Source organism: Seriola dumerili, unplaced genomic scaffold (genome assembly GCF_002260705.1).
Source record: "Seriola dumerili isolate Sdu_G_001 unplaced genomic scaffold, Sdu_1.0 BDQW01000086.1, whole genome shotgun sequence".
Lineage (NCBI taxonomy): Eukaryota > Metazoa > Chordata > Actinopteri > Carangiformes > Carangidae > Seriola > Seriola dumerili.
In genome coordinates, this window is record NW_019174341.1 from 570,600 (window position 1) to 589,638 (window position 19,039).

Consider the following 19,039-nt stretch of genomic DNA (forward strand, 5'->3'; position numbering starts at 1 on the left):
CTCAGTTCTCACAGGGAAAAGCACAAATCACACCTTAAGTTAGTAAATGTGTGATCTGCTCTTTGTACTGAAAATGTCCGGTGTTGTAAGAGTCATTTAGTTTTACTAAATGCTGCACCTAGTGTTTGCAACACTTCTGACTGAGGAGTTTGCTTCATCACGGTGGAGTCCAAACATTTGTTGAACACCGCTGCCCCCAAGTGACAGGAGTGAGTAGAGCAGCAGGATCATCTCCACACTGTCAAACTATCAGAGCTTCTCTGTGACAAAGCAGGTGTTTTCTCAGCAGCAGAGAGGGTGTGTTGAATGTTTAGCTGTGGCTCAGAGCAGAGCATGAGTAGAGTAACAGCTTCTCTAGAAGATCACTAAAAAAAAAAACTACTTGAATCCAGTGAGATCCTGCAGAGAGAGGGCAGCGTGCTTTTAGCATTAGTGATGGAAACGGGGCAACAACATACACAGCTCCATTAAAGATGCTGTTATTAGCAACATGGCTACAGTAGGGGAAGCATTGCAACACTTCCCTTTTCTCCAATCAGGAACAAGTTACAAATCACCTGATTCACTCTGTCACAGGGAGCTACTTCCTCATGGAATAAGGATTAAACCTAGTAGGTACAGACTGTTTTAGAAGGAAAAACTTGTCCTTATTTGGGATTGCTGAGTAAACCACTATGTTGTCTGTCAGTCTGTTTATAGTTCATCTTCCACCCACTCCGAGTTTATTTTTGTAGTTGCTTTGTCATTAAACTCGTCACACTCAAGTCATGTTTGAGAGTCTTGGATATTTTTCATGCTAGTCGTCAGTGCTGATGTTTTGGCTGTTAGTTAACCCAGTTCATGGCCACAAGAGTCTGTATGCAAGTAACCCAGACAAATGTCACTGACAGCAACTAACAATATAATTTAACTGTTGAAATCAAAGCTTCAATATCAACTTAGTCATAATTACATCATGTTACATTACAACTGTGGGATGGATTGTAACATTTCACTCCCTGCATTTGAGACCAAACCACATTTTGTGTTTGTGTTGTGAGATTTAATGGCAGATGTGCAACTTAGTTTGTATTAAGTTTTGAAAACACTGGCTTAAGATACAGACACATGAACCATGCCCGTCTCCCCTCCCTCTGCCCTGTAGAATGACATCATTAAAGAGACCAAACAATAGATCAGTTAACCAACAAGCTTTATTCAACATTTAAATCTCACATTAGAGATTAACACAAGGGAATATTTAATACTCCTCTCCATCTTCATCTCCCTCCCCATCAGCCGAGTCAACGCCAACCTCCTCATAATCCTTCTCCAGAGCCGCCATGTCCTCTCTGGCCTCTGAGAACTCCCCCTCCTCCATACCCTCACCTACATACCAGTGAACAAACGCACGCTTGGCGTACATCAGGTCAAACTTGTGGTCGAGTCGAGCCCAGGCCTCAGCGATGGCGGTGGTGTTGCTCAGCATGCACACGGCCCTCTGGACCTTGGCCAGGTCTCCACCAGGAACCACGGTGGGCGGCTGGTAGTTGATACCAACCTTGAAACCGGTGGGACACCAGTCCACAAACTGGATGGTACGCTTGGTTTTGATGGTGGCGATGGCAGCGTTGACATCTTTGGGCACCACGTCTCCACGGTACAAGAGACAGCAGGCCATGTACTTGCCGTGGCGAGGGTCGCATTTCACCATCTGGTTGGCTGGCTCAAAGCAGGCGTTGGTGATCTCCGACACCGTCAACTGCTCGTGGTACGCCTTCTCAGAGGAGATGACGGGAGCGTAGGTGGCCAGAGGGAAGTGGATACGAGGATACGGCACCAAGTTGGTCTGGAACTCTGTCAGGTCAACATTGAGGGCACCATCGAAGCGAAGGGAAGCAGTGATGGAGGACACGATCTGACTGATCAGCCTGTTCAGGTTGGTGTAGGTGGGACGCTCGATATCGAGGTTCCTGCGGCAGATATCGTAGATGGCCTCGTTGTCCACCATGAAGGCGCAGTCAGAGTGTTCTAGGGTGGTGTGGGTGGTCAGGATGGAGTTGTAGGGCTCCACCACAGCGGTGGACACCTGGGGGGCTGGGTAGATGGAGAACTCAAGCTTGGACTTCTTGCCATAGTCGACAGACAGACGCTCCATCAGCAGTGAGGTGAAACCAGAACCGGTGCCACCTCCAAAGCTGTGGAAAACCAGGAAGCCCTGAAGACCAGTGCACTGGTCAGCCTGAGGACAGAGGAGACAGTGATCAATAAGGGTATGATATGATTCTGTTTGATATGCAAGGTCAAAGTTAGGAATAGATCCCTCCTGATAAAGTTACCCACCAGTTTGCGCAACCTGTCCAGCACTAGGTCAATGATCTCTTTGCCGATGGTGTAGTGCCCACGGGCGTAGTTGTTGGCAGCATCCTCTTTACCAGTGATCAGCTGCTCAGGGTGGAACAGCTGGCGGTAAGTCCCACTTCGTACCTCATCTACAGAAAATTAGCATAAATACCAAGATGGTTGGACTGAGTGAAAAAACATGCATGAGAAACTAGTGCTATTTTTTAAAATTCATATGTAATAAGTTTACCAATGACGCTGGGTTCCAGGTCCACAAACACAGCTCTGGGGACATGCTTCCCAGCTCCAGTCTCACTGAAGAAGGTGTTGAAGGAATCATCTCCTCCTCCAATGGTCTTGTCACTGGGCATCTGTCCATCCGGCTGGATCCCGTGTTCCAGACAGTAAAGCTCCCAGCAGGCATTGCCAATCTGGACACCAGCCTGACCAACGTGCACTGAAATACACTCACGCTATGAGGGAGGAAAAAATAAAAATAAAGTTATTACTACAAGTTCTCATACAGAATTATAATCAATTGGCTTTTTATTTATAGAGCATGTTTAAAAATGAGCAAACAGCTGATTTAAGAGCTGTTGGTTGGCTGAAAAGCCGCTTGGGGGAGGGGGGGTAAAAAAATAAGGTTCTTATGTCATTTTTAATGACATTAGATGCTGAAGGCTGCTGGTCACATGTTGAGGGCTGCTCTGGAAGTAATGCAAAAATCCAGAGAGGAGAAAAAGGCCTCTTTTGTAAAGAAGCCAATACCAGACCACCATGACTAAAGTCAACCGACACGTTGCACATTCATTTAGTCTCTGAACTTGGGCGACTACGGTGGCCTACTAGCTCATTGCACTGCAATTTAGGAAAGCATGCAAATACACAAAAGCATTCTCACACATTTGAGAACATGTGAGAAAACAACCACTATTTAGTGTCCACTGGAAATGCTTAACACAGTTAGGCCATTATTTGCTTGCCTTTTGTCCATTTGCATGCGTTTTCTTAAATTGCAGTGTGTTGAATCGTGAGAGCCAGACTCAAAAAGGCTTTAGAGGCATTTCAGATACTTATATAAAAAGGATGCTTAAGGCCGAAAGATAATCATGGGTTGAGGACAAACATTTTAACATCAAAACGGTGTGGTGAGACAAAGCAAACACAGCTTTAGTTCAATATTTTCATACAAAAGAGGTAGTAGATTTACACAAAGATTAAACATGAAAGCCCCGTAAAGCTTTTTCTTGAATAGGTTTTGGGTTGCAGATTCATAATGGCCGGGCCTCCTCACACAGAGGAATGTTTCAGGCTGAATTAAAGGACAATGACAGGCGTTAACTGGGTCAACGCGCCGACGGGGAAAACCCAGAAAATGGCAGCCGCGACTGAACTTCAATTTTGGACTGCATCCTATCGAGTTATGTTTAATTCTCCAACGTCAAAAAACCATTGAAAATTAAGTTTGGTTACCCGTCCGACATTTTAGCTCGTGGTTTTATGAATAAAACTCGACTTCCACGTTTTGAATTTGGTTAAATTAACATATGAGGAATAAAACAAAACCTGTATTTTCCCACTCACCATGTTTACCGAAGATGTGGAGTCTGTAGCGGTCGAATTAAGAAAAGGGAAGAACTAACGTTAGCTCTCACTGTTTGGACGTTAAGAATCCTGTGTAAGACGTAACTGAAATGCGAAGCAGCTAGGCGGGGCTTTTTATACTCTCGGAAAAGAGCTGCTCAATCCCATTGGTCGGCAGGGTCACGTAGCCCTTTTCCTATTGGTTTAAATTAAACTGTCATCTTATTTGAAACGTTGACAGTTGGTGCCGGGGTGTTCGTGTGTTTTATTTTAACCCCCTAAGTATGAACCGGCTGTCGACCTCTAACTATCCCGGTGTTTCAGTTATTTTGTGTAGCATATAAAACCGATGTAAGGTTATATATGCTTCCATTTATAGAGCTAGCTGTTGGTGACACATCAAAGTTTTTTTTTATTAAATCAAATATTTATATTGTAAACATAGTGCAGTAACAATGACAACCTCGCTGTTGTACATATCAAGTAACACTGAGTAAGATAAGAGTGTATCACGCCTCCTAGAAGGTTATTTAACTTCATACATCCCGTAGACTTAAACATAAATTACTTGTACTCTATACTTAAACCATATAATAATAATAATGATAATAATAATAAAGAAAATACATACAAGTAATAACACAATAAAGACAAAGAGAGAAAGAAAGAAAAAAGTTACAAAACATTAAGAGTAACATTCTTAGGTAACAAATTATGTAAATATAAAAGAGTATAAAAATAGTAACTAAGTAAATTCACTCAAATACAATTCTAAGGCACTTGCACTTTACTTGAGTATTTTAATGATATGCTACTTTCTACTTCAATGTCACAATATTTCAGGGGGGAATATTGTAGGCCTACTTTTCACTCTGCTGTACTACAGAAGATTAGAACTTTGAATGTAATTACTAAAACAAATATATTCTTAAACAGTAAATTAAGCGACCTGACAGTATATAAATGATTAAAATCAGCTCTACCTCAGTCAATATTTAAATGCTGCTTGCATGTTGATGCGTCAGTAACATGGTCAGCAAAAATAATCTAATAGTATAACATAAAAATAGAACACTGACAGGAATGTACTTAAGTAAGTTTATTGAGTAATTTAAAATTGTGATATTGTTAGGTAAAGATAACTGTGAAAATTAAACAAATCACTGCTCAATAACAAGTGAAAGGAAAAAGGAATATGACCTATGATGCACATGATAAATGAAAGAAGGTTTTTATGTCATGAGTTCTAAGTAAGATGAAATCTTGTGACATCATAAAGAGTTCTGCATTATCCTTAATTCTATACGCCCCAGTCCATGGCTCCAATGACCCCTTAGGCAGAGACCTAGGCTCCTGGTGAATGGACATGATTTCACGAATTTAACTTCAAAAATATCTTATTTGGATGCATTGTATTCCTTTCAATCAAACAAAAAATGATTATGAAAACTAATTATCAAACTCCATTTCCACCAAAAACAAATGAAGTTCACTTTAAAACCTACAGGAATATATGTCACAAGAGAATTTCTTAGGCTGTAACTGCTGTATTTTCTAAATGAAAACACTGAGTCAACTCATCAGTTGTTTTATGACTGTATGTATTTTGCGATGATATTCGTTACTGGTTGTTTTCTAGGATCTTCGTCTGATCTTTACAAGGGAAGAAAGTGTTTGTATCATCTCGAAAGTTAAAGGACATGAAGTAATCCTAAATAGGCCTACTACTTGGTAGTTTCTATTTGCATACGTCAAGATTCAGGAAATAAGTTTAAATACGTTTTTTAATTAATAGGTTTGTCAGTTCCTTTCATCCTTAATCTGACTACAGTTGGTCTATCTGAAAACTTCATCCACGTGTATTTAAATCAATTTAACAGGTAGTCGAGCTGCTTTAGTTCTTTCTAACTTATTCTGTATAAAGGTCGCCAAGTCTCTGCTGGGCAGTTACAAGCTACTTCAACTGGCTGCGACGCCACCTTTAACTCCTATTCATTGTAGAAAACATATGACGCCGAGTGATACAGGAAGAAGCCGCTTGAATATCGATGTTTCTTACAGCCAATGGAAAAGCAAGGTTTGCACGCTAAGCCCGCCCCCATGCAAAATTGGCCAATCCTGGCTCGGGATGAGAACTTCCGCCACAGAAACGAAGCATGTCCCATTGTACGAGCTGTTCTCAAAGAGTGCCGCGATTGTTGCGGTGCAGGCTGTTAAATGCGTGATTTCTTCAAAGTTGTTTCATCTGTTGCCGCCGGTTGACGCCTTTTATCTTAGAGTCGCGTGAGACTATTGTCATATTTGAATCGTATCAAAAAGCAGCGGGTTGTTACAGGGACAAACAGCTGCGGTCTCACCAGAGGAATTTGTCCGTTAGCGGCAGCTGAGCCACCTTGCGGTCCTGCTAGCACCGAGGCTAGCTAACGTTAGCAGCAGCTGTTTTTTTAGTGTGAATCTAACCGACATCGGCGGGAATATGTATTTAACCAGAGGCTGTCGTTTTTCGAAATAAGTCGCCGGAGTCAGGGTAAAACACCAGGAGTTGTTAGCTAGCGAACCGAACCACTTAACCTAGCTAGTTAGCTAGCTAACGCTACCGGATTGTCTTTCACAAAGGGGGCAACGCGTGAACAAGAGACTTGGTCGCCAACATAACGCTGGCTTTTAAGTGATTTCGCCTGGGCTATAGCACGAAGAGCATTACAACCGTACAGAATGAATGGATTCAGCACAGAGGAAGACAGCCACGATGGACCGCCTGCTCCGCCGTTTTATGGACAGAGCTGCTGTCTGATCGAGGACGGGGAGCGCTGCGGCCGGTCAGCTGGAAACGCCTCCTTCAGCAAGAGGATCCAGAAGAGCATATCGCAGAAGAAACTGAAACTGGACATTGACAAGAGTGTAAGTGGAACTATAATACAGTTTCAGTTCTGTTGTGACACTTAAATCAGTGATTGTTAGTGCGAGATGACGACTGGAAGTTGACTAGCTGCCGGGTAAACTGCTCAGACTCTTCAGCTGTCAGCTAAAGCTAGTTAGCAGGTTAGTTTACGTGAGTAAACAAAAAGGACACATTCATAGCGTCCCCCTAGTTGCTAGCGTTACCGTAGCGGGGAATGTCCGCGTTGTCTGTAGTTAAATCTGTTCTCACTCGGTTTAAATGTCAAGCTAGCGTTAGCTGAGCTAGCTGAGCTACCTGGACGACGTGCGGGACAGCAGGATCCTGCCCGCATCAACTTTCTTGCAGTGCAACAGTTTCCTCCAAAATGGCTGTTGCCAGGGAAGCTTCCTCCTGCCCGGTTACAACAACCGGCCTCTCTTTTTCAAAGTACAACGAACTACCAGTTAAATATTGGTCGAAGTAGCAGACAGTTTTACTCAACTCTGCCCTACAGTTTTATTTCTCGTGGTTACTTTTGCATAGGTTTTTGAATTAGTCTCACTGGTTTGCTATCAACGGCAAAGTTGATTGTATTGTTCAGTGGCTCACTTCCAGTGTCAGGGAGAGAAACTGACAGGTATCGAAAGGTGATTCACCCACCAGGCAGGTGTCTCAAGGCCTCAGACCTTTAGCAGCCTAAAGTCCCTGTCTTCCCTTTGTGGCAGTTAATTAGAGAACTTTTCTGTATATAAATTATTAGGAAATAAGCACCACTGATGCAACATTTTAGGGCTACAACCAATGATTAATTTGCTGATTATTGTCTCAGTTAATCATTTTGTCTATAATTAGGATTTAGACAGTTTCTCAGAGCCCAGAGTGATGTGAGAACAACAGTTCAAATCTCAAACTGATTAGTTTACAGTGGTGTAAAACAGAAAAAAGTCGCAAATTGTGAAAATTGTGGAGTAAAGATCATCTCAATAATACACATTCTGAACAGTATTAAAAACAAAAAAGTAGGGATGCACAATTAAACAAAATATAATCTAAATTGCAATATGGCTAAGTGCAATATCCAAATAGTAGCAGCTGCAGTTTTCTGATAAAGGCAAGATGTGTCACAACATTGTTGTGCGTTGTTATCACCATAAGCTTTTATAAAATCATGTTCTCCAGAGGAAACATGTTTGTTTGGAACAGACCAACAAAAATCACATAATCATTTTATAAATTTTTTTAGTAAAAATATGATTCCAACTGAAATGACAATAATATTTTTATTATTTCTTTTGCATATTGTGCAGCCCTAAAATAATATTACAATAGAATACGATAACAAACCTGAAGCCACATGCAGGAATATATTCCTGGGCCTCCTAACACGCAGCAGAGTCATCAGTGAATTCAAGGATGTCTTAACGAGGTAAGCCTTTTTGTGTTTGAGGTTTTCAGCGGTGGCAGCAGGCTGCAGGTGTTTTTCAGTTATTGACTTCAGTACCAATGTGTTGTCGGGGCCGGGCATCATACCTCAATACATTTTGAGTTGCAAACAAAACGTATAAAAAGTAGTGAAGTTATTGTAACGGTTAGTTGTTCTAAGATGACATTAAACTCTGCTACTGCTTTGATTTTAGGTTTTAATTTACTCCTTCAAGTTTTCTTGTGGCACCAAGATTGAAACTTGTTAAACTTGATATCCAGCTCAGTCTGACTTGTGTTTTGCTGTGATCCTGGGAGACAGAGGTATATGTACGTGGTAAACTTAATCCTTCACTGCTCATTAACATCCTTACAGGTGCGACACCTCTACATCTGTGATTTTCACAAGAACTTCATCCAGAGCGTCCGCAACAAGAGGAAGAGGAAGACCAGCGATGACGGAGGGGAATCCCCAGATCATGATGTGGAGGTGCCCGAGGTAACGTGGACTAAAGTGTCTACTCACAACATTCAACAGGGACAGAGTCACACCTGGGTGTAGAAAGAGTAAAAACACATTGACAGAGAGAGGAAAGCTTAAAAACACCAGCTCATGGTGAAATAAGAATATTCTTACATAACCACCATTACTCTTTTAAAGAAATTCATATCCAGCACGTCTGTATTTAGCTCTCCTTGTGGGGTTTCCAGTGTTTACTGTTGCAATGACCCAATTTCTCCACAGAGATCATTAAATTTTCATCCTCGTTAAAAGCTGGAAAAGAGGCAGAAGTAGCTGCGAGCCTTCAGTAAATCACTGAGATGTGTCGGAGTTAAAAAAAACGATCCTCTCTCTGAACTGAGTGTCTCACTACATCCCTGCTCGTATTGTGTCCTCAGGTCGACCTTTTCCAGCTGCAGGTGAACACGTTGAGACGCTACAAGCGACACTACAAGCTGCAGACCAGACCAGGCCTCAACAAGGCCCAGCTGGCAGAGGTAAGAGCACGCTGACCGACTCACCGTATCTACCTGCTGACTAATGGGCGACACAACGTTTGTTCTGTTCAGTGTGGACCATGAAACCACGTCTGTTTCCACAGTAGGAACTGTTTCAGGAACTCAGGAACCTTAACCTGTGTTTTGACATTTTGACCAGAGGGAACGGGGTTTACGTTAGTCCTGAAACTTCCCGCTCTGAGCATGGTGCCCTCTAATGGCCCAGGAACTGTCAGGGCTGGGTTTTCTGAATGTCACCGATTGGTCGAACACAAAATCAGGCGGCTGCAACATGAGTACAGCTTCATTTATCTGAGTTTATTGATATTAAAAGCAACTTTTCTGATGTAAAAAAAACACGAGGGAACAAGAGAGACAGAACATGGAGACAAACTTTGTTGATTCAATAGTGAAATTTAAATAATCATAAATCAGATTGTTAAATTTCAGATTGTTAAATTTCATCCATAAAGGTCTTAAAAAGTCTTAAATTTAACTTGTTGAAACCCTGAAAAATAATCACCAGATTAATCTGTGATTAAAAAAATGAATCACAGTTCCACCTCCAATTCTTACTTTACTTTCATTTTACTTTTTGGTTTGCCTTGAACAAAATCATCAATTAATATGAATGAATATTACTTAATGTTGTTCAACAATTATTATGGTTAACAACATTATTTTAGTGGTCAAAGGTCAAAGTTCACTGTGACCTCAAAGACACGTTTTTGGCCGCAGCTCAAGAATTAATATGCTAAGTGATGACAACGGTCAAAGGTCAGCTTCACTGTGACATCATAATGTTCAGCAAAAGCACTTCGGGCCATTATTGAGGAACAGAAGAAGAGACTGTGACCCTGTTTCCTGAACAGTACATCTTTTTAATGTTTTTTTAATCATGATATTATGTTGGTACTAAAACATTTACTTCTCTACCGTCGGTTTAAAAACTTGACAGAGAAACAGAAACCTCAGCAGCGTCCTGGGAGGAAACTGGTTTTTCTCTGAATCCTTTGTGGAATAATTAGACCAGTAGTTCATTAAAGGCGCCTGAGCTGCCTTCGTTAGGTGTTCCCTGCATCCGTCTTCTCGACCCCTCGCCTCCATGTTACTCATTTACTGTGACAAACGCAGTGTCGCGGGTCCTCGCTCGCAGTAATTGGTCATACAGAGGTTGTTAGACTTAATTTGCCAAATCGACAGGTGGACTTCGTGCAGCTGGCTCGGCCCTCGTCCTCACAAATCCCTCCCGTATGTAGCGCTCTCAGTCTGCCTGTGGTGGAGGGGGGGGGGTGGTCTGATGTGACCAGGCTGTAGAGTTAAGGAATGAATGAAACTGGGGCTGTAAGTTGAATGTTTCCCCAGGCTTTTACTCAGGTTCAGACCCTGCTATTAATGAGCCTCCCACATCATTAATAAAGTGCCAGTCAACAGCCCCACAACCAGCTGCAGCTGCGGCCCCCGGGCTCGGCCCCCGTTCAGGAGGACCAGTGGCTGCTGAGAGAGAGAGGCTGCACACAGGATGTTTGTTTTCTTCTGCCTGATGCTACTTTATAAAATCCAAACAGCCATTATTCAAGCTCCAGTTAAAGCCACATTAACTGTCTCCTACTGGATCCAGTATCCAGTAGTTTTCTACCGTTTCTCAGCTGTTACCTGCTTTTTAAGAACTGATTGAAGTTAAAGAAGAAAATCCACCATCACAGAAATGGAAAGGTCGTTTCTAAGTCATACGGCAGTTTCTGTTGGTGGTTTAATGGCTGCAGATGACACAAGATCATGTTGACATCACTGTCACTGCAGCTCGGCAGATATTGATCTTGGTTTTTGGTTCTTAAAACCACAAATATATCTTCAATACTTGAATATAGAACACAGGAAGTGTAAAATATTGAGCTTTAATTAAGCAATAATACTCAAGAGTGTAATATTGGGAGTGATGTACTGAATATCAGCACGGCTGTGTTTCGGTCGTAGGTACGAGGACGCAGTCACAGTTCTGCGAGCGCCATATTAGTTAAACAAGATGCATGTTCCTGAGCTGCACAGTGCACACTAGCTAGCTCCCTTGTCTACACATTACCTCAGGTGTGTGCTGAAGTCCGTTACAATCTATCATAGATAACGACCATTAACGTAACGCTTGTTAACGGTTAAAGAGAATGATACATGTAGTTAAAATCCCAGTGCTGTTATGCTCTATATCAGCACTCCAATCGTCCAATCAAATGACTTAGTCAGAACTAACTGTTGTATAACTTCTAAGATGGATCATTATTCTGAAACTGGTCTCCAGAGAGATCAGATCATGACAACAAACATTTGTGTTTAACCGTCACTGTCTCCTCCTCCGCAGACGGTGAGTCGTCACTTCAGGAACATCCCGGTGAACGAGAAGGAGACTCTGACCTACTTTATTTACATGGTGAAGAGCAGCAAGAGCCGCTTGGACCAGAAAGGGGACGGCGGCAAACCGCTGGACTAAGCTTCAACAGCAACAACAACAACAACAACTGCAGCAGTAGCCACAGCAGAACCTACAGTGACAAACGGCAACAACAAGCTGGACACCACTAACAACAGCTCCACCCACCAGAACCAGCTCCTCCTGCAGCCCTGCCACCGTCCCACTCCTCCGTCAGACCAGAACCTGAACTCTCGCTGTCCTCAAAGGACGTTTCACAGAAAAACTGGAGGAGGATCCAGGAAGGGATGAGTTTGTCTCTGCCCTCCCCCGCCTCCGCTTCACACGAATACAGTCTGAGCACATGTCGTCGCGACGGTCGATCCTCCTCTTTTCGCCCGGGTCCCTAAAAAGACTGTCCAGGACCAGGACTCACTCCGCAGGGTTTTTACGTCGTCATGCTGTAATGTAACTTGTCGATATGTACAAAAGAAACCGCGTCCGATCTCAAGTAACCTGGTTGAATGCAATGTACGATATAGCTGCCTTAAGAGTAAAAAGCAAAACACATTTTGGTAAATTTAGTTCTTTTTTTTTTGTTTTTTTTCTTTGCCGAGTTGACTGTTAACACATCCACCGCCCGTGAGGAATGCTTGTGCCAAACAGAAGCGTGTAGGAACTGAATGATGCTGAGTGGGATTTTGTTTGTTTTTTTGTTTTTATTATTATTATTGTGAATGAATGAATTTGTAGGAAAGAGGTGCCACCTTCACTGACGCCACATCCAGCTGCTGAAGGCGCAAAATTCACTTAGAAAAACCTTCTTTCTTAATAATGTCTAAAATGAATGAATCCTCAATCTGTACGTCGCCCTTTTCCAGCTGGATGTGATGCGTTCAAAGACCGATTGTAGTGAGTCTTTTCCTTGCGTATGAACACTGTCATACTGATTCATTTCTCTGTGCATCGCAGGTGTCGGGAGCTACTTCTTTTTTCTTTTAAACATACAAGTTTCTTTCCTTCCTCTTTAGTTGAGCCTTAATTTACAAGTTGTATAAAGTTATTTGCTTATGATTTTGTTTTTATTTTTCTTCGTCCTTTTTTTCCCACCTGAAATCAAACGTGTGTGTGTGCGCGTGCGTGCGTGTGAGTGACAGGAGTGTAAAGAGTAATTATAAGCGCCATTTTAATATTTAAGAGCAGTGTTTATAGTAAAGGTTCAACTCTTGATTTGATTCTCATCATAGCGTGGATGTATTTCAAGAAGCTGGATTGACAAGTTGTTTTTTTGGGGGGTTTTTTTCCCCGAATAATTAATCAAATTAAAGCAAGAATTTGCCGTAATTTCCAGACGCCTTACTTCCATGTCTGTGAAGTTGCACAGTTTTATGCACATTGATTATGTTTGTCGTAAAAAGTCTAACGTGAATCTAATTCGGCACCAAAAGTTTGTCAAAACTACTGATGATTTATTTTCTTGATTTGTAATCGATTTGTCATTGATTAATTGGTAAGTTTGTGAGGCTTCGTCTTCACACAGATTCTCAGTGACGTGGAGGAGAGAAACTTTTTAAAAAAATTTCATTAATATTGAGCCAAACGACGTGATGAGAAACTATCAGTGACCCGTTAACATGTAACATGAAGCATCCAAAAGTTGATTTAAACTCTCATTGTACTGCTGACACCTCCAGGTAAAACCCCTCCTCCTCTCTCCAACTCCAACTCTGTTTTTCTTTTTTTCTGTTTTTAATGGTTGTGACTACATGGAGTTGTTTTCTTTTTCTTTTTTTTTCTCACCATCTTCTGTCGCATCATATTTAAGTCTGTCCACCACACTGAGTTTGTCTCCTTTCGACAAGGTTATCATTTTAGCGTCTGTTGTATTTTCAGTTTTGCTTGTAGGTTCGTTAGTGTCATGTAGATAACATCCAACTTTATTAACACATAGGCCATGCCACATTAACCTAATTATTGTATTAGAAAAGAACATATTTAAATATGGCTGCTTATTGCTCCTAATAATAATTATAATAATAATAATAAATGTATTGTACAGGCAGAAGCAACAGTCTCTCCTTTGTCTTTTTACACAGGTATGTATGTCTGAACTACAGCGGAGAGTTGGGGCCACATTTTATTTATCAGAATTATATTATTGTTTATTATTATGTATTAATGTATAATTGTCACATGTGGCCCTTAATCCTTTAGTACATATACAGAATAAATGTGGAAATAATGTGTTAAATCTTTTAGAATCAAGGCTAAAAAGAACTTGTCATCAGTTTCTTCATGCTGTTGTTTCAGTAACAGACTTCGGCCACTAGGTGTCACTGTGGATCCTCCTGTTAAATGAAGGCAGCCTGGACTCTGGACTTTCAAACACCTGGAGACCTTCACAGGAAACAGGATCAACAGAAGGTGAAGTCAAACATTTTGTAAGAATAGATTTTCTTCTTTTTTATCACAGGGGGTGAGACATTATTTTTGAAAGCAAATCTCTTTTTTTATATTTTACAGAACAGTTCTGTTATTATTTAATTTCCACCCACCCTTAATAAAATGTTTCCACTACAAATCAGCACAGGAGGATTAGAAATACATTTTTATAGATGTATCAATAGGAAATAAAAAACAAACTAAACAAAAAAAGTGCAAATATGATGTAAGCTGTTAGTTTTCTGAGTTTCTGGCCATTTATGAATAATAAATGACAACAAGCCACTGAGGAGAACAGGACTTTAAAAAACAAACAAAAAAAGGTTTCCTGATATCGGTTTTAAATTAAAATTCATCCTCAAAAATCTTTAGAAATGTTGTAAATTAAAAGAAAATAAGTGAAAAATAACGAATATTAAAAACAGTTCGGATTGCGAAGAAAAAATACAGACCGTTATGAGAATAAATTCATATAATAAAAAAAGTCACAAAAAAATAATATATAATAATAATAATAATGAAACGTCTCAGGTTCGTGTTTTCCTTCTCCGTCAGTTCAGTTAGTGGCTCCAACAAAAACGTAGAAGAAGAAATGAAGACGTCGCCTTCACCACAGCTCGAGTGTCTTAAAATAATTCATTTATTTACGGAACTATATATAACTTCACATCTAATGTACATCGCCATCAACATGTCGCACAGTAATAAACCTTGAATCTTCTTTGTTGTCGTGTTTGTGCGTCAACTCAACATCCGGTGTCAAAATGTTGTTTTCCCTCTTCTCTAAACGGACAGTGACATTTTTAAATTTGAGGTAGATTCAGTTCAGTTCAGTATATTCAGTCATTTTCTACAACAAACAACAAACAGCAAACAACAACAACAACAACAGCCTCAAGAGTTGACACAGCCCGGGCTCCATCTGAGATCTGACTGCGACTGACTGGATTCATAATCATCGTCACGTGTTTTACATGTTTTTGCGCCAAATTCAGTGGGATGAAAAAAAAAAAAGTCTCCCCTCAAAATGTGTTTCCACTGGACTCTGTGTTCCCGCCAGATACAGTGTTTACATTTTTTTTTATTTTGTTTTATTTTATTTTTTCAATTTTGACACGGCATGACGTCAGAGAAAAACGTAACCTAACCCTATCGAACATATCCGGTTATTACGGTATAAATTAGTCATTATCAGGTATTAGTTAACTGACTGAGTGGTCAATTAATTAATGTTGTAAAATTAAGATCATCTTTTTGTATTTTTATTCATTGTCCTTTTTATTTTTTTGGGATAAATCCTGTATATGTCATTTATGCTCCACTGTAATTGTTATATATATATATATATAGACTTTATTTTTGCACAAATCCTAACTATCTGTCATTTATATCATGGCCTATAGGCCTATATAGGACCATTTATGCCATACGTATATATATATATAAATGTTATCACTTGTAAATTTTTAACTGCAAAATAATTAGCCTATAGGAGGATTTGTGCAACAATATTTCCCGCCGTGATAATTTATTTCGGCCAATGCCAAATGGAAATTAAACAACTTCGAACACGCTAAAATAGAAGGCGATGTATTTAGAACACAGCTGTTTATGTTGAAATTAATGAAACATAATTAAGACTTAAGATAACTGAGCTGGTTTCTGATTGCACAACAATCCACCAGTAGAAGCAGTAAGGTTTATAATGAGTAATGAAATCTGTTGTGCTGTGTTTGTGTTATTTCTGACACAATTAGCGCCAAACAGCGGGTTTTTACGCGCCATAAATAAAGTTCAAATAAAAGAAAAGGTCGTTTTTGAACTTCTGCATCGGCGGTTTTTTCTCAGACCCCTACTCTGCTTTTACTCCACTTATCGTTTATCATCATTTATTCTTTTTCTGCTTCAGCGGCATCAGATTAGTGGAAAACAGCCACCACACCAGAGCCAGGTCAACACGTTTTCTTCAGGGGGAGACAGATGTTTTTTGACTTTTTTTTTTGACACAATGGCAACATGTGGTCTCCAGTACTGGAGGGGTGGAAACATCAACAAAGCAGAAATACCACAAATAGCAAACACCTACAGTCAGATCTGTGAGTGGACTTCAGAAACCACACCAGGAGAAACGAGGGTCAACAAAACGAGCGTCCACCGCGGTGCTTGCGTCCGCAGTTTGTGTTCTCCTTTCATTCTCTCCCCCTTTTTTTGCGCATCATTGCACGTGCACAGCGGTGTGTTCAAGTTCAGTCAGTCAGTGGTTTTTAAAAAAAACAAACAACAAAACAATCTGATCCAGAGTCTCTGAATCGGTTTTAGGGATGAAGAGGAGGAGGAGGAGGAGGAGGAGGAGGAGGGGGAGGAGGAGGAGGAGGAGGAGGAGGGAGGGGGGTCACTGGTTGAGCTCCAGAGCCCAGACCTGCTGCGGCCACCCGGTCCGGCCCTTCACCTTCTTCTCGGCTCCTAAAGAGTCCTGCAGCCCGTCAGTCTGTTGGGGGGGAGAGGGGGGCATTAGTACTGGGTATTTTTTATCTCATATAAATATATATTATATGGATATTTATCATTTAACAATATTTTCTTGAACATTACATGTTATGTTAATATCACTTATTACAGTAGAAAATATTTCTCCAGACATATGACATAATAATATAGTTATAATATTATAATCTATATAATATACATTATATTATATATAATAATAATAATTCATAATTTAAATCTAAATTTAAAGCTACATGTGTGAAACTGAATTTTACTTTTTTTTTTTTTACACAGGATGTGAGATGAACATGTTATAAACAAAAACCTGGATGTTAACTATGTATTTATAACTGTATAAGTGGTGAGGGGTGGTTGTCATGGTGATTAGCTGCTGGCAACACTTTGTGCATGAGCTGTTTTAACTATAGGCTACATTAAAGTGAAAGAGTGTGACGTCAGTGCGTATGAAAGATGTAATGTAACTCCTTAACACCTCTATTTTTGTGACAATAGTAAAAATAAAACCGGCCATTGTCGGCCCCGGTTCTACGGCCCGAATCTGGCCCGAAAATACACCATGACTGTCAGATGCTGCTTCCACATCTGGGCCAACTCTGGCGCACACACAGAAAACTTTTCCAGAAAGAATAAAGGCCAGAATCTGCCCAGGTGTGGAGGTATATATGGGCCAGACTCGGGCCGAGGACTTGCATAGGTTGGACCAGAAGTTTTATTTTGTTAATTTAAGCGTTGATTTTAAAATAATTCAACCTCCATAATGAATGACATTACAATAGTCTACATAATTACAAAAAATCTAATTATATTTGCTGTTTATAAACTCTTGTATCAAAGTCCTGAAAATGTAATTTACTTATATTTTGTAGGGAAAGTCAATTTAATTCAAAGTGGTTCAAAAAAAATATATGTTTTTAAATTTAGTCAAAAATAAAATAAAAAAATAAAAACAACTTCTACCTAAAATAAAATAAAATAAAAATTAGACAGGCATCAAACCTGCAGGTGTGTTTACACTGAGACATTAATGTGAATTAACGGATCAGTTGTTGGATCAGCTCGGACTCCTCCGCGGCTTCACACCGACTCACCAGATCTCGTTTCCTTTTCAGATCCCGGTTCTCGATTTTCTTGATCTCGGCCTTGAAGCCCTCCGTCTCCCCGGAGTCTTTGGCCAGGACGTCCATCAGGTAGGCGATGTAGCTGGTCGCCAGGCGTAAAGTCTTAATTTTGGACAGTTTGGTGTCCGCGGGGACGTTGGGGATACACTCCCGCAGCTCCGCGAACGCCGTGTTGATGCTCTCAGTCCTCCGGCGCTCCTTCTTCGGCCCCGACGCTCTCCTCTTTCCCATCCCCGCCTGCAGCCCCTCCAGCCGGGCGTCGTGCGTCGCTCCGGGCGCTCCGAGCTCCGCGGCCGGGTAGGGCGCCTGGATCTGGAAGTCCGGGGGCACCTCGCCGTGGTTCACCACCCAGCTCTGGAAGTAGGGCGCGTCCTGGTGACACCGCTGCACGAACGGGAATGGTTCGTGCATCAGGTGGTGGTGATGCTGGTAGCCCCCGATGAGGTTCATGTCGAGCGGGGGAGCAAACACTGCAGTTTCCGCGTTGTCCGGCGCCCTCGGTCTCTCTCAGCTGCGGCCCCAAAACGGTCACTGCTCGGGGATCTGCAGCCAGCGGGACTCATTCACGACTTTAATCTGTATCCTCCTGGATTCACCAACGAGTCCAGACCCCGAGTTTTACATCGTCGTCATTCTGGAGGGGAAAGAAAGGCCGCAGAAAAACCGTATACATCCAGAGAGCGGGTCTCGGCGTCGCGCTGGACTCCACTGTGTGTTTGGTTCGTGAAGATCCGTTTCCCGGAGAGGCTGCTCCGATTCGCCCGAGAAATTTGACCCCGGCTGAAGGTGTGAGGCCCCCAGGTTTATATGATTTGGATGTGAGCGTGGAAAGGAGGCAGCCAATAGAGGAGAGCGCCCAGGATGGGAGGAGAGTCTGGAGAGGTCTGTAATACTAACATGCGCCATGGTGCCAGAATCTCAAGCAGCAGATATCTGACTGGTTGGAGTCGGTTACTGGTTGGGGGGTGGAGGCTGGGGAGGAGGTGGGGAGGAGGTGGGGGGTGGGGGGGTTAGAACACCTCTGGTTTGAATGTCCTCTCTTAGTTTTGGAGAGGTTTTACGCACGGACTTTACGCACCATCTGTTTGGACATACCTGTTTAATTAGGGGCTGCTGTTTGAATAATGATGTTGTTTTACTCATCAGCTCGAGGCCGATGAGGTGGAGAACTGGACCGTGAATGCAACCCCATACAAATAATATATGTGTATATATATATATATTTATATATATTTATATATACATACATATATATATGATAAAAAACATGTAAAAATCATATATAAAACCTGTTAGAAACTGGAACTATTTTCATATATTAACATAGTGTCTAGCCCATACAAATATATATGTTTTATA

The 19,039-nt window shown here is 41.3% G+C and overlaps 3 protein-coding genes across 6 annotated transcripts; 1 reads left to right on the forward strand and 2 right to left on the reverse strand.

The window, feature by feature from the left end:
• Positions 1-1,175: 1,175 nt before the first annotated feature.
• On the reverse strand, positions 1,176-4,014 carry LOC111221326 (tubulin alpha chain-like). Its single transcript, XM_022744687.1, has 4 exons — positions 3,907-4,014; positions 2,573-2,795; positions 2,323-2,471; positions 1,176-2,221 (listed from the first exon to the last, which is right to left on the reverse strand). Exons 1-4 carry the CDS (start codon positions 3,907-3,909, stop codon positions 1,241-1,243), a joined length of 1,356 nt encoding a protein of 451 aa, XP_022600408.1. The 5' UTR covers positions 3,910-4,014; the 3' UTR covers positions 1,176-1,240.
• A 2,057-nt stretch (positions 4,015-6,071) lies between these two features.
• sap30l (SAP30 like) lies at positions 6,072-13,681 on the forward strand. The gene is made up of 4 exons (XM_022744677.1): positions 6,072-6,807; positions 8,586-8,708; positions 9,110-9,208; positions 11,565-13,681. The coding sequence occupies exons 1-4, from the start codon at positions 6,622-6,624 to the stop codon at positions 11,691-11,693; spliced, it is 537 nt and encodes a 178-aa protein (XP_022600398.1). The 5' UTR covers positions 6,072-6,621; the 3' UTR covers positions 11,694-13,681.
• Positions 13,399-18,474, reverse strand: hand1 (heart and neural crest derivatives expressed 1). 4 transcript variants are annotated; one of them, XM_022744675.1, is made up of 3 exons: positions 17,651-18,474; positions 16,504-16,542; positions 13,399-14,009 (listed from the first exon to the last, which is right to left on the reverse strand). In XM_022744675.1, the coding sequence occupies exons 1-3, from the start codon at positions 18,128-18,130 to the stop codon at positions 13,815-13,817; spliced, it is 714 nt and encodes a 237-aa protein (XP_022600396.1). In that variant the 5' UTR covers positions 18,131-18,474; the 3' UTR covers positions 13,399-13,814. The 4 variants fall into 4 exon arrangements, 3 of the variants coding, with proteins under 3 accessions (XP_022600396.1, XP_022600395.1, XP_022600397.1); XM_022744674.1 differs by having other exon boundaries at positions 16,474-16,542; XR_002665087.1 differs by having other exon boundaries at positions 13,940-14,009; positions 16,141-16,542.
• Positions 18,475-19,039: the final 565 nt, after the last annotated feature.

Excerpts from the sequence above, each read along its gene's own strand:
- LOC111221326 (XM_022744687.1), bottom strand. Across the intron at positions 2,472-2,572 it reads CCTGGAACCCAGCGTCATTG|ATGAGGTACGAAGTGGGACT; the intron begins GTAAACTTATTA and ends AATTTTCTGTAG. Across the intron at positions 2,222-2,322 it reads TGGACAGGTTGCGCAAACTG|GCTGACCAGTGCACTGGTCT; the intron begins GTGGGTAACTTT and ends CTCTGTCCTCAG.
- sap30l (XM_022744677.1), top strand. The coding sequence starts at position 6,622 with ATGAATGGATTCAGCACAGAGGAAGACAGCCACGATGGACCGCCTGCT. Across the intron at positions 8,709-9,109 it reads ATGATGTGGAGGTGCCCGAG|GTCGACCTTTTCCAGCTGCA; the intron begins GTAACGTGGACT and ends TTGTGTCCTCAG. Across the intron at positions 9,209-11,564 it reads ACAAGGCCCAGCTGGCAGAG|ACGGTGAGTCGTCACTTCAG; the intron begins GTAAGAGCACGC and ends CCTCCTCCGCAG.
- hand1 (XM_022744674.1), bottom strand. The coding sequence starts at position 18,130 with ATGAACCTCATCGGGGGCTACCAGCATCACCACCACCTGATGCACGAA. Across the intron at positions 16,543-17,650 it reads TGAAAAGGAAACGAGATCTG|ACTGACGGGCTGCAGGACTC; the intron begins GTGAGTCGGTGT and ends CCCCCCCAACAG. Across the intron at positions 14,010-16,473 it reads GGACCGGGTGGCCGCAGCAG|GTCTCCAGGTGTTTGAAAGT; the intron begins GTCTGGGCTCTG and ends TTTCCTGTGAAG.